This window comes from Mus caroli, chromosome X, assembly GCF_900094665.2.
Source record: "Mus caroli chromosome X, CAROLI_EIJ_v1.1, whole genome shotgun sequence".
Taxonomy (NCBI): Eukaryota; Metazoa; Chordata; class Mammalia; order Rodentia; family Muridae; genus Mus; species Mus caroli.
In genome coordinates, this window is record NC_034589.1 from 141452343 (window position 1) to 141466575 (window position 14233).

General features: G+C 42.2%; 1 protein-coding gene across 1 annotated transcript in view; it reads left to right on the plus strand.

Annotated features, from left to right (window-relative positions):
- Window positions 1-471: 471 nt before the first annotated feature.
- The window catches only part of Gpr143 (G protein-coupled receptor 143), a 25708-nt gene continuing 11946 nt past the window's right edge, over window positions 472-14233 (plus strand). Inside the window, exons 1-6 of the mRNA XM_021154006.1 lie at window positions 472-759; window positions 3561-3670; window positions 4662-4756; window positions 8690-8782; window positions 11492-11601; window positions 13764-13872. Coding sequence (XP_021009665.1) covers window positions 510-759; window positions 3561-3670; window positions 4662-4756; window positions 8690-8782; window positions 11492-11601; window positions 13764-13872 — 767 coding nt within the window. The 5' untranslated portion in view covers window positions 472-509. The remainder of the gene's footprint in view (window positions 760-3560; window positions 3671-4661; window positions 4757-8689; window positions 8783-11491; window positions 11602-13763; window positions 13873-14233) is intronic.

Here is a 14233-nt window from a genome sequence, read left to right on the forward strand (position 1 = left end):
TTCCATGAGAAAGGGCCACAGAGAAAGATACTATTTCTTTCTTGGATGTATTCAGAGGAGCCAGTCTTAGTGGATAAACATCAGTAGGTTGCATCTCAGGCATCACATGAAGATGTCACTGACAGAAACAGGAACTGTCTGATTAATGGGACGTAGCTCTCCAGAGAGACCAGTTAAGAGAAAATGGCAGGTTAGGGGTTGCAGGTTTTGTAGAGGTAAGGTACAAGGAAGGCCTGGTGGATGGAAAAATGGCTATCCCTTTCCCACTTCTGGCGCTCCTCCCCCATCTCTCCCTCTGCATATCCAGCATTAGCCTCGTGAGTCCTCGTGGCCTTTGAGGAGGGCACACCGCCCCCATGGAGCCAGGAGCTTTGCAGCCTAAGGGCTGAGGTTCGGGAAGAGGCACAGGGCACATGACGCCCAATCTCCCTCACCAGCCCAGCACCTGATCAGGAAAAGCTGAAAGCTGTGGGTTCCACAAACCAGAGACCGGTCCCTGAGCAAGAAGAATGGCCTCCCCGCGCCTGGGAATTTTCTGCTGCCCTACGTGGGATGCAGCCACACAGCTGGTGCTGAGCTTCCAACCGCGGGTGTTCCATGCGCTGTGCCTGGGAAGCGCCACTCTCCGCCTGGTGCTTGGCCTCCTTCAATTCCTATCAGGGCGCCGATCTGTTGGTCACAGGGCGCCTGCGACATCCCCAGCCGCCTCAGTCCACATCCTCCGTGCTGCCACCGCCTGTGACTTGCTTGGCTGCCTGGGTAAGGGCGCGCAGCCAGCTCTTTGGGGTTAGGATATGCAGCTGGCAGGGTGGAATGTACTGGGTTCACGGGATCTGCCCTCGCTTAAGGATGGTACAGAATTCACTGTTTGGGATTTGCTCTGGCCAAGATGCGTGGCCTCAGAGGGTAGTCTAGGTTTGAGAACAGATAAAAGCTTTGAGATATGTGACTGGCTCTTGGGTCCAGAGCAGGGCTGGATCTATTTACCTGGTGACTGGATAGTACTAGAGAATTCTGCAGAGTGACTGGTAAAATTAACGTCCATGGAACTTTAACAAAAGTATCCTGTTGAGTTTGTTAGTGGAACTTATTAGGGAAACCTCAGACATCAGGTGTAGTTAAAATCCAGAAACAAAACTGCAGGTCCTTGGTTAGCTCTATGAGAAGAAATAGACACCAGACACCTTCATCTGTATGTATGTCCTTTTTTTGTTTTTTGTTTTTTGTTTTTTCTCTTTTTTTTGGCTTTTAGAGACAGGGTTTCTCTGTATAACCCTGGCCCCTGGCTGTCCTGGAAGTCACTCTATAGACCAGGCTGGCCTTGAACTCAGAAATATGCCTGCCTCTGCCTCCCAAGTGCTGGGATTAAAGGCATGGGCCACAACTACCCTGCGCATGTTCTTTCTTCTGTGTTTATTTGTTGTTTGTTTTGTTTTTGTTTTGAAACACTGTCTGAAAGTACTGTCTTTTGAGCTGTTGTGGAAATTACCAGGGCCCCTGGGTAAAAGCTCTACCAAGCAGCTCTATCTACGGCCCCTCAAGTACAAAAAGTGCTATCTGGTACAACACTTTAAAATCTTTTCTGCTCCCCAGAGAAGATAGATGGCTTGTAAGTGCTGCGTTAATTTACATAATGTTTTATGGGAATATATCACTGCCCAGCATCTGCTGCTCCTGATCTGAGACCCTATTAGCCCTGCTAGGACAGAGTACAAAGCTGGAAATAGATACCGTGGTCCACAAAAAACTAAACCAAACCAAAGCAAAATCATAGTTAACTACCTGGCCCTTAGCAAAATGAATTTGCCAATATCCTCTTTCGACTAGAGCATAATAAACTTTACTGAGTTCTAAGCTAGACTTATTTTATCTGCTTTGTGTGGAAACTGTCCAATATGCATGATGGTAGTCTACAATTATAAGGAAGTATCCTGAATCTCCAGATGTCCCTCCTCTAGCTTTGCAGAATTCTCTTCTCTCTCTCCTCTCTCGCTCTCCTCTCTCTCTCTCTCTCTCTCTCTCTCTCTCTCTCTCTCTCTCTCTTTCTCTTTCTCCCTTCCTCCTAGCTGGGTTAATTGGAAGCAAATTCCAGACTTGGTGCATTTCTGTCTGTTAAGTTCCAGTTTAAAAAAAAAAAAAAAACTAAAAAATTTGTGCAGTGAAAAAAATATCTGTGCAGTGTAACACCAATGCCACTTGTACTTTAAAATAATTAAAACCAAGTTCTCCATATCATGTGTATTATTCATTTGTTTCCTATATGGTCTGCGATAGTGAGACTGTTAAATAAGACCCAAATTCTGTCTATGCTTTGCCATTTCCTGATGGTGCTGTGCCTGTGTGAGAACTGCAGTTTTCAGTCATTGCTCTTTGTCCTTGAGGTAAAGGCTGTGTGTCCTGTGTTCATCTTCCTGTGTACTTCACCTTGAGAAGGTCCCTGGATACAGGTGACTGACTGTGCCAAGGCCCAGACCTGCTTTGTCCCATTGCTGAGAGTCACAAAAATGTGACTAGGTTTACTGAAGAGTTTGAGTTCAGATGAATACGCTGTAAATCCCAGGTCACTCTCTCATATTTGGAAAAGCTATTTTCTTTCCACGAGGGATAGATCATGTTTAGTGCAAGATAATTCAATCTGGTGTTTTCTTGATTCCTTAAGGATATTCTCAGGGTAGATAGCAATATCAATTCAATTTAGTCATGTAACCTAAATGTTTTGAAATAATGAGGTATCTAAATATTTTGAGTAGGAAAAGGACACTGTCCTTCAGAACATCATGTAAATGAGGTGGTAGATATGGGACAGAAGTCAGGAGAGGGCTGAGGACTGACCCTTCTGAAAGATATGAAATACGAGTACTCATCTCACAGGCCCCTGGCCCAGTTTTAGATCTATGAAGACAGGCCCATTATGTGACCATAGTGAATTTATGGAGAGGTAATGCTGCTACTGCCTCTGGAGGGCTTAAGTCAATGACACGTGATCCTGCACCACAATGCCTACCTAGTTTCTCCTCTAACCTTTATTGAGCTCCAAGAAGAGCTAGATTGCTGACAATTCTAAAGTACTTTTCAGAAAAGCTATTATTTTTTTTTTATTATTAGGAATGGCTTAGTGATTAGAAGATATGGCTTTAAGAGTTTAGGAACAGTAGTGCATTACTCAGCACATATGTTATGGATTGCTGCATAGTGGTACATATGCATCTTCCCAGCTCCTTATATCATGAGTACCTAACATGAATATTAAAAGATACAGGTGAAAAATATAGATCTGCTAGTGGTGCTGTAATTCCCAAACACCAAACAAATGAGGGTCAATGCTGTTTCTGCTTATAGTTTGATTAGATAATGAAGTGCTTGGGACAACTCTGACAGTAAAAATTAACTCAGATGCTCGGCCTTCATTTTCTTCTTTATCATTATACACCAACATGTCTGTTTTTCTCCTTTCTTTCCTCCCTTTGTTTTCTTTTTTACATCCCTCCCCCTAAAGCAACCAGATTGCTTCAGATTTGAATTAGGAACAAATAGTTTTTTATTCTCTAATTCTCATACAGGAATCGTTATCAGGTCCACAGTGTGGATAGCCTACCCAGAGTTCATTGAAAACATTTCCAATGTGAATGGAACAGACATTTGGCCTGCTGCTTTCTGTGTGGGGAGCGCAGTAAGTTACCTTCCTTTGTTCACTCTCCTCCCTTTGCTCCTTCTACAGGGTGGTCTTCAAAGTCAGCAGAGCAGACACTGGGAGCTGTGAGGAATGTAATTCTCAGGTCTTGCCCTGGACTTGAGGAACAGGAATCAGTGTGAACCTGGGGTACAGATGGACACAGAAGTCTAAGAATGACCCGACCCTATCAGTGTCTCAGCTTTCCCCTTACACACACACACATACATACATATATACCCTCTCCATAATGTGTCCACGGCTCCAATCAAAGCCAGCTACAGAGAAAAACGAAGAGATTGGATGTGTTTTTCTAAATGAAATATATTTAAATGTACATTAAATATTTTGTCTGAAATTTTTGTATAAATAAATCATTCAGCAAATACCTATATTTCATACAGAAAAACATGCTATGCTTTCTGCACTGCACTGCCCCTCACAGGAATGATGTAGAGGGCATGGATGCCATATGGAGTCTCAGTTTCTCTACAGAATTCCCAGCTTAATTCCATTCACACTCCCTTTGTTTTCCTAAATACATTCCAATGACTACCCTGTCTCAACCAACTTTAGTAAGGTACATTGATTTTATGCTGCAACCCACACTCCACTCTTGTCATCCCCTTCTACCCAAGCACAGTCTGAGTTTCTCAGGTCCACAATTTTCCCTTCTCAGAAAGAGAGCTTCTACCTTAAACCACAGGAGTCCTTCCTCCATTATAAACTAGGCACCATGGACCTCTACCTACCTTGTCTAAAAGCACACCAATGACAGAGTTTCCATGTCAAATCCAACTATATAAACAAAGGGCCAATACATACTCATATTGGTCACAGCCACCCTGAGTTCCAGAGAATGTGTCCATATGGGATAGCTCACTCACCCATGATTCCAGGAAAACTTGTGTCTGCCTCTCATTTAAGGCATGAGTAGGACACCTCATGCCTGCTGCTCGAATCTTTGATGCTGAACTCCTGTTGATTATAGATGTGGATCCAGCTGTTGTACAGTGCCTGCTTCTGGTGGCTCTTTTGCTATGCAGTTGATGTATACTTGGTGATCAGGAGATCGGCAGGACGGAGGTATTTATTGACTGGGAACACAAATAGGGGTGTTTTTGCTGGTTTTGTGAGTAAAATTCAGACAGGCTATTGGGCATTCAAAGGTTCTTTGCAGTGTGGCTCACACCATACATCAAACTGTCAATTGGGCTTCTATCCAGAAATAACTATGCCTTCTCATTGTTATAATAACATTTTTGGACACTTGGTCTTACTATGAAACCCAGGCTAGCCCTTTAGTCTAGAATCCTTCTGCCTCAGCCTCTTTTCTTCTTCTTCTTCTTCTTCTTCTTCTTCTTCTTCTTCTTCTTCTTCTTCTTCTTCTTCTTCTTCTTCTTCTTCTTCTTTTTTTTTTTTTTTTTGGTTTCTTGAGACAGGGTTTCTCTGTGTAGCTGTCTTGAAAGTCACTCTGTAGACCAGGCTGGCCTCGAACTCAGAAATCCACCTGCCTCTGCCTACCAAGTGCTGGGATTAAAGGCGTGTGCCACCACTGCTCAGCCTGCCTCAGCCTCTTGAGTGTTTGGATTATATATGTTTGCCACTATTACCACATGACAGCTCACTTTGGTAAGATACCAATGGCAAATTCAAAGCATCAGGATTCTTACAACCTTGTAAATAAGTAACTTGGGAAATTAAATAGTTAGAGACTGTTGGAAATTTCAAGTGAAGAGCATATATATTCGAGACCCTGGGAGCCGGGCATGGTGGAGCACACCTTTAATCCCAGCACTTGGGAGGCAGAGGCAGAGGCAGGTAGATTTCTGAGTTTGAGGCCAGCCTGGTCTACAGAGTGATTTCCAGGACAGCCAGGGCTACACAGAGAAACCCTGTCTTGAAAAACAAAAAACAAAAACAAACAAACAAAAAGACCCTGGGTTCAATTCCAGTGGCCAAATCAAAATAAACATACAAAAAGTGGGGGAGGGAGAAATCAAACATTTGCAAGATTTGGAAGTAAACCCTATGTGAGAGTCCTCACATTCAATATCATCCCACACAATAACATCCTGGTTATTATCCCATTGTGTCCCCTACTACTCAGGGGCTTTGGTAATAAGTTTGAGGGAAACATTCATTCCAGCAGGCAGGATGATGATGATGATGATGCCGCCACCAGCATTTAGAAGATCTGGGCAGAGTATGGCTTCTGAGGATGCCCTATCTTGTAAAAATTTACTCCATGGGACATGGAGTCCCAGAAACTTTACAAGGGAAAGGTTTTATCAGCGCTAAGAAACACACTGTGGAGCCGGGCGTGGTGGCGCAAGTCTTTAATCCCAGCACTAGGGAGGCAGAGGCAGGCAGATTTCTGAGTTCGAGGCCAGCCTGGTCTACAAAGTGAGTTCCAGGACAGCCAGGGCTACACAGAGAAACCCTGTCTCGANAAATAAGGCATAGAGAGAGCAAATGATCTACCTAAGTGTAGACCTGGTGTTCCACTACTGTTAAGAGAAGGGAGCCAGCCAGGCACTTGGGAAGCAGAAGCAGGCAGATTTCTGAGTTCGAGGCCAGCCTGGTCTACAAAGTGAGTTCCAGGACAGCCAGGGCTACACAGAGAAACCCTGTCTCGAAAAACCAAAGAAAGAAAGAAAAAAAGGAAGAAAGAAAGAAAGAAAGAAAGAAAGAAAGAAAGAAAGAAAGAAAGAAAGAAAGAAAGGCACTGTGAGGAATGGAGTGAGCTCCCCATTACAGAGAAGCAGGGCACGTATAGCATAGGCAACAAAGATGCCAGGTTTCTGCAGACTGAGTCTCACCTTGGTGCCTGGTACAAGTCCTACTTCTTAGTCCTACTCTCTTATCGTCATAGGCAAAGTGTAGGTATGTTCTCACTGGTTGGAATGAATCTGGGCTGGGAATGTCACTTCCAAAGCCTCCATCCTCTATCCTTCCCTTTGAAGAGGCTGCTGGTGTCCAGGGTAATGAGTGTAGCTGCTTCTACAGATGGCCACTGAGAGACTGAGACTGGAGAGGTATCTTGTGAATTCCAAGGCAATGGTTCAACTTGGCAAATGTGGGTGGCTAAACTTCACATGTCCTTTGAGCTCCTGTCAGCACTTACCTGCTTTCTTTGTCCGGCAGAAGAATATTTTCTTTTTTAAATCCAATCCCAAGAAAGGTAATTAAGATAGATATAAAGCTTGAATTTCAGCTCTTCACTGTAGCTCCATCCTGGTGTGGAATATACAGGTTTCAAACACTATTAGATAGGGCTTGAGATCTTGAAAAAGGCCTTGGACTAAAGGTATGGTATTGTAAGAAAATGACAGTATGGGTCTCCATGGGGCACACTTGAGTAATCTCAAGTACCCCAGAGACTGAGGCAGGAGGATCTGTAGTTGGAGGTCAATTCAGACTGAATAATGAGAACCTGTTGCAAAAAGAAATCAAAGTGTGGGTGACCATGGAATTGGTTGGTCTTGCATCCTGGACTGCCCACTCCCCACTCTGTAAAATGCATCCAGTGTGACCCAAGGTATGGGGAGGATGTGGTGGAATGTGCAGATCCTGCTGTCATCAACAATAGAGTCCCCTTATAGAGAGAACTTCTTTGAGGTAGCTGGGTCTCCATATAGCCTAGACTTCTGACAATACTAACATTGCTGTTGTGCCCCCTCCAGCTTCCTGCCCCTGTGAGGCCAGCGGATGGCCACTCCAGGAACTGTCAACAATGGGGGAGACAAAATATGCTGGAGTCATTTCCTTGTGTTTTCCCAGACAAATGGCACAAAATGTTCTTCTCTAGAAGCTTTGTATGCCAGTCTCTGCTTCTTTCTCTGCTTAGTGTAGGTCCTGGTCCACTGTTCTGATCCACAAGCTTACTTTTTGTTCATAGAGCTAGTCTTCAAAGTCAGTATCCCAATCGGATGTGGATGTCATTTGCTAGGTATCCTGTTGAATCTTGAATGGCAGCTAGTGTGTGTGACTAATGGAGCCCAATCACAAAGAAGCATCTATTTGAATGTTGTCCACTGCTCCATGGGATCAGCTGACATTGTGTGAAGCTAATTCTTCAGAGTTGCTGATACCATATAGGAGACCATGTCATCTGGGAGATTGAGTGACAAGGATAGGACTGGGTGTGTATGTGCAAAAATAAAGATAAAAGGATATGGCAGGAATTTGAGCTATGCCTGGAATGGGAAGTGAAGAGGAAGTAGGAAGAAAAGAAAGCTCTCCGATAGCCTGGAGAACTTGAGCTGTCTAGTTTCCCACCAGGTCATGAGACACAGCTTCTTAGTTTGAGCCTTTAGATTGTACTCTTTGTCTGATTTTCATGCAAGATATCCACCCCCTTTATTTATTATTTACTTTTACGTGTGTGTATATGTGTGTAACTATCTTGGGCCTTCTGCATGTAACTACAGATACCTGAAGAAGTCAGAAAAGAGAATCACCTGGATCCCTAGAGCTGGATTACAGACAATTACATATGACGGGGCTGGGGTCCAGTTTAGTTAGAACAACTGACTGACTGCATGAAAATACTATTTAACCCAGTAATTTCACACACACACACACACACACACACACACACACACACACAAGGAATTGAAAACAGGAACTCAAATAGCTGTATATATATGTTCATAGTTTTTTTTTGGGGGGGTGGGGGTTTGTTTTTTCGAGACAGGGTTTCTCTGTGTAGCCCTTGCTGTCCTGGAACTCACTTTGTAGACCAGGCTGGCCTCGAACTCAGAAATCCGCCTGCCTCTGCCTCCCAGGTGCTGGGATTAAAGGCGTGTGCCACCACCCCCTGGCTCTGTTCATTTTCAAATAACAAATTTTATGTAATGTGAATTTCACCTTGGAAACCACAAAAATGTAAACCCAACAACACCTCACCAACAACACAGGAAGCTCTGGGCAGAACAGAACTTAATCTAGTCATTTCCACTGGGTAGCCTTGTGGCCCCTCTTAGCTGTGGCCACCCCTCTTCTGTTTTCTCCTAGCACCATCCTGCTGTACCACATCATGGCCTGGGGCCTGGCTGTGCTGCTCTGTGTGGAGGGTGCAGTCATGCTCTACTACCCTTCTGTGTTCAGGTAAGCCCCATCATTCAGACAATTCCTGGTCTATTGTGTGCCTCTAATAAGGACTGAAAAGCAGTTACAGCTAATCCAACTGGAAAAAAAATGGGAGGGGCAGAGGAGGTAACTTAGTGGTAGAGAATTTTGTTAACATGCATGAGGCCTTGAGATGATCCCTTCCCCACAAATGGAGATACTTATAAAACCTCAAGGTCCTAAGTATGACAACTCTAAATTTACATGGAAAACAGACAGAGGTAAACAGTGTCTCTGTGACTTAAGGGATGTTTAAACCAGAGCTCAGTACAGCAGAGACCTCCTGACAAGTCTTGCCCTTTGTCTATGTTTATGAATAAAGTTTTATTGGAACACAGCTATACTTGTTTATGTGCTGTCTGTGGCTGCCTTTGATTTACAGAGACAGAATTTAGAAGTTGCAACAGAGACCATGAAGTTGAAATAAATGAACCATATTTTCCTCAGGATAACTTTGCTGACCCATAGTGTAGAACTTTTTTGACTGCTTTCAGTTTCTTAGTTGCGTGTGTGCCTCCACTTTGGTGTTGCCTTTTTTTATTATTAATTACTTTTCTGTTGCTATGATAAAATACCATGACTAAAGGTAACTTAAGAGAATTTATTTGAGCTTGCTCTTCCAGAGGGATAAGAGTCCATAGGGTAGGGGAGGTGTGTTAGCAAGTAGCAGCCATGGTTGCAGGATCAAGAAACTGAGAGATTGCCGGGTGTGGTGGCGCACGCCTTTAATCCCAGCACTTGGGAGGCAGAGGCAGGTGAATTTCTGAGTTCGAGGCCAGCCTGGTCTACAGAGTGAGTTCCAGGACAGCCAGGACTACACAGAGAAATCCTGTCTTGAAAAAACCAAAAAAAACCAAAAACCAAAAACCAACAACAAGAACAACGGAAAAGAAAAGAAAGAAAAGAAAAGAAACTGAGAGATCACATCTTTATCCAAAAACACCACCCTGTGATCTACTTCTTCCAGCAAGGATGTGCACCACCTCCTGAATAACACTCCTAACGGGGGACCAAGTGTTCAAATACCTGAGCCTGTGGAGGACATTTCTCATTTAAACCATTACACCTTATCAACTATTAGTACTCTCAGGGAGTTCTGTGCAGGTTCATGGCATAGTCTGCTTTCTGGAGAAGTTATAAAAAAAAAAAAAACAGACAACAGTACTATATCTATTAGAGTTGAACACACTTAACTGAAAAGTCCTTTCCTTTCTCATATGCTTTCCTGTGGGACCTGGAAACTCCCAGAAAAAAATGTGAGCTTGAGAGTTCCATTGATTCATGGCTTGCAAGGAGTCCCTCGGTACTCAAATGCTTTGGGTAGATGACTCAGATTTAGTCTTGATGCATGACTACCTTTTATTCCTGTGCTACCCATGTTTTGGAACCCTGGACATTCTTTGAGTACACCCTCACTTTCATCTGTCATTTCCTTTTTGCCTTTCTGTCAGAATCTCTTCTCCCCCTTCTCTTGTTTTGTTGATTGGCCTGGACTTTTTTCAGACCACATTTAGCCTTCAAAGATGAAGAACGTTTGTACTAGGAGTAGGTACCATAAAGGCTTATTGACCTCTCTCTTTGTGCCTGAGCTGTCTGTGCCCTAATTTGGCTTCACTTCTCACTTTTTCTCAGCCATTTTTCTTCTCTTACATCATGTGTGTCCTAGCTGATAGTTCTTACCCTCTTTTTTTCAGATTAAAAAGTATGGATATGAGTGTTTTGCTTCAGGTATGTATGTGCACTATGTATGCACACAGTGCCTGATGAAATCTGAAGAGGGCACAGGATCCTCTGATGATTGCAAATATATATGTACTAGGAATTGAACCCATATCCTCTTCAAGAGCAACAATTGCTCTCAATATCTGAGCCTACCTTTATGACATGAATGCATGGCCTTCCATTGCATCCTAAGTTGACCAATGATTTCAATTATTAATTTGTAGAAATTCTCATTAGATGCCCTGAAAAGAACTGTTGAGAGTTTTGTTATTAATGATAAGAACATATTTAATTTTAAATCTTTTTTTTTTTTTGAGGCAGGGGAATCTCTATTATATAGTTCTAGTTGTCCTGGAATTCACTATGTAGTCTAGGTGGGTCTCAAACTCAGAGATTCAGCTGGCTCTACCTCACAAGTGCTGGGATTAAAGGCCTGCACCATTACATAGCTTATTATAAATTTTAAACTTCTTTATTTTGAGTTTCTCAGTTGCTCAGGGATAGGGAGTGGGTCTTATTTATGTTACTGGGCAAGTACTCAAAGCCTAGTACTTTAATGGGTTCATTTGTTTCCACCTCCACTTGAATTGTGTGTGTGTGTGTGTGTGTGTGTGTGTGTGTGTGTAAAACTGTGAAGAGACACAGTACAGAGAAACCTATCACTCCAGAATGTTTTTTTGCATTCTTTTGGTTTCCCAGGAGGCCTTTAAAAGGTTCCCCCAGTGGGATGTTCTGTTACTCCTCCCATTCATGAGACAGGAATATGACCCATCTTCTTCAACACCCTGTAATGCATTACTTGTTTTTAGACAAGAAAAACGAGTCAGATTTCCTTTGGACATAGTTAGGAGCAGACTACTGCATTTCCCTCTGTGCTCTAACCTCTTATCTCAGCTTCCAGGTAAGTGGCCCATCTCAGCCAAAGCTTTTCTTTAAAGGAGAATGTTTTGATATTCTTCTTTTAAGGTGTGAGAAGGGCCTGGACCATGCCATCCCCCATTATGTCACCACATACTTGCCACTTCTGCTTGTCCTGGTGGCCAACCCAATCCTGTTTCACAAGACAGTGACTTCAGGTAAATCTTGGGAGAATTACTCTTGGTATATGGACATTGAGTACATCTGCATGCCTTGGATACATATAAAAATATAGCTGTTTCATCTGGAATTACACATGAGAATTGACCATATTCATCTTTCTTCAAAGACATGAGCAGACAGTGGTTAAGAGCACTGGCTGCTCTTCCAGAGGTCTTGAGTTCAATTCCCAGCAACCACATGATGGCTCACAACTGACTGTAATAGGATCTGATGCCCTCTTCTGGAGTGTCAGCAAACAGTGTATACACATACACAAAATAAATGCATCTTTCAAAAACATTAAACAAAAAAGACATGAGCAGAATACAGTTGGACTAACTGACCTTGTTTAATACATGAAACGTGAAAGCCTATTTACTTATTTACTACACAGTGTTTTTGCTGACATTTGCTTAGCTAAAGACCATGAGTTTTAGTTGAGGCTTTACTTCTATGCTGGGCTCCTCCAGAGTCTGCCCTTAGTATAAAGGACCTGAAGGTGACTTTTTAAAACTGTAGAGGCAACATAGAAGTAGATAGAGCAAGAGGTAGATAAGGGGAAGGGATGAGGTATGGACTCAGTATCTGGTCATTCCTATGTACTCATTTAGCCTATGCATTTTGTCAGATGTGCAGGAAGCAGGATTTGGAACAAAGGAAACAGATCCATTGCGATTGAAAAAACTAGATTAGAGGGAGATAGTGAGTCAGAAGAGGGACATGACTCTTACAGCTAGGACTAGAGACCTGTGTGTCTCAGCCCTACCACCTCCTCAAGTGAGATGGAGTGAGTGCCCATTCGTCTTATGCTTCTTTGCATCTCTTGGGTAGAATGTGAATTAAGGCATTGATTTGCACATTGGTCTCCACAGAAAGGTCATTTAAGAATTAGAAGTTGTAGAAATTTCTAAAGAGAGTGCTTAAAGTTTCTATCACTAGTGATAAACTATTGGCACTTTAGATGCATCTTTTCCTATCTTCTTTTAAATGTGGTGCATTAAATATACTTTTATGCCTAAGTATCAACAGTTGGTTGAACTGAAAAAAGATTTATTTATTTACTATTTTTATGTTTATGTGGGTGTGCCTACCTGAGTTTATGTGGATTACATGCACGTAGAGGCAAAAAGAGGGCATCAGATTCTCTGGAACTGAAGTTACAGGTGGTTGTGGGCTACCACGTGGTTGCTAGGAACCAAGAGCAGGAAGTGCTTTTAACCATTGAAGCATCTCTCTAGCTCTTGGTTATAGAATTAAAAAAATAATTTTTTTTTTTTNACTCACTTTGTAGACCAGGCTGGCCTCGAACTCAGAAATCCGCCTGCCTCTGCCTCCCGAGTGCTGGGATTAAAGGCGTGCGCCACCACGCCCGGTTTTAAAAAAATAATTTAAAAACATCTATTATTAGTAATAGGAACTTATTGCCATTGGATGGATATTTTTTATTTACATTTACATATAGGAATTTTTGTTTTAGAAATTATATACAAGTAGTGGTTTTTATCAAAGCAGTGGACATGCCTTGGCCAAACACTATAATGTTCTAGTGGTTCCATATGTCTTGAGGTACCATGGATTATTAACTCTTCTCTAAAGAGATATTCTAATTTCTCTGTAAGGAGAAATATTAACTTTTTCAATATTCTAAAATAAAAGTATAAATTATTTTAGAATGTATAAAATAAACCTTTAAAAACATAGTATTTGAATAAAGTACTAATAAAATCAGGAGTCCAGTTAATGAATTACCAGTGTTAATTTCTCAGCTGTACAAAAGTCCTATATTTGTGCATAATGTTCATACTGGGAGAAGGTACAGTTATGTAGCAATTCTCTGGGTAGAGTAAGTCAAGCTTAAATAGTGGTAGATCACTTGCCTAGCATGCACAGGGCCCTAGGTTTTATTTCTAGTATCCCACACATAAAAAGTTATTTCAAATTGAAAAATATATATATATATAACATATGTTTGTGTATATGTATGGCCCTGGTATTTATAAGGACACCAGATGCAACACTGTAATGACTGTCAGTAATGGGTTTTGCTTCATGCTTTTCTGACTGTGTGTAAGGGTTCGTATCTGCTATGGTTTTCTTCTCTGTTATGGAGTTAATGTAAGTCATAAATGTTGTCTGATGTTCCTTTATACTTCTACAGTGGCCTCTTTACTGAAAGGAAGAAAAGGTGTTTACACAGAGAATGAGAGACTGATGGGGGCTGTGATCAAGACCCGTTTTTTCAAAATAATGCTGGTGTTAATTGCATGGTAACCTTTCTTCTAGTATTTTTGTTGTTGATTGTATTAGTGAGAAGGATGTGCCAACTTGCCATTTTACTTCTCCAAATGTGACTTGAGAATTCCAAAGGAAAGAATCTGGAAAGGAAATCTTGAGACAATGCAGGTCAGCAAGTCATATTTTTTGTAAAACTTTAATGACAATTATGTATCAAATCATGAGAATAAGAAATAAAGTGTTCAGCAGGGCGTGGTGGCGCACGCCTTTAATCCCAGCACTCGGGAGGCAGAAGCAGGCGGATTTCTGAGTTCGAGGCCAGCCTGGTCTACAGAGTGAGTTCCAGGACAGCCAGGGCTACACAGAAAAACCCTGTCTCAAAAAACAGAACAA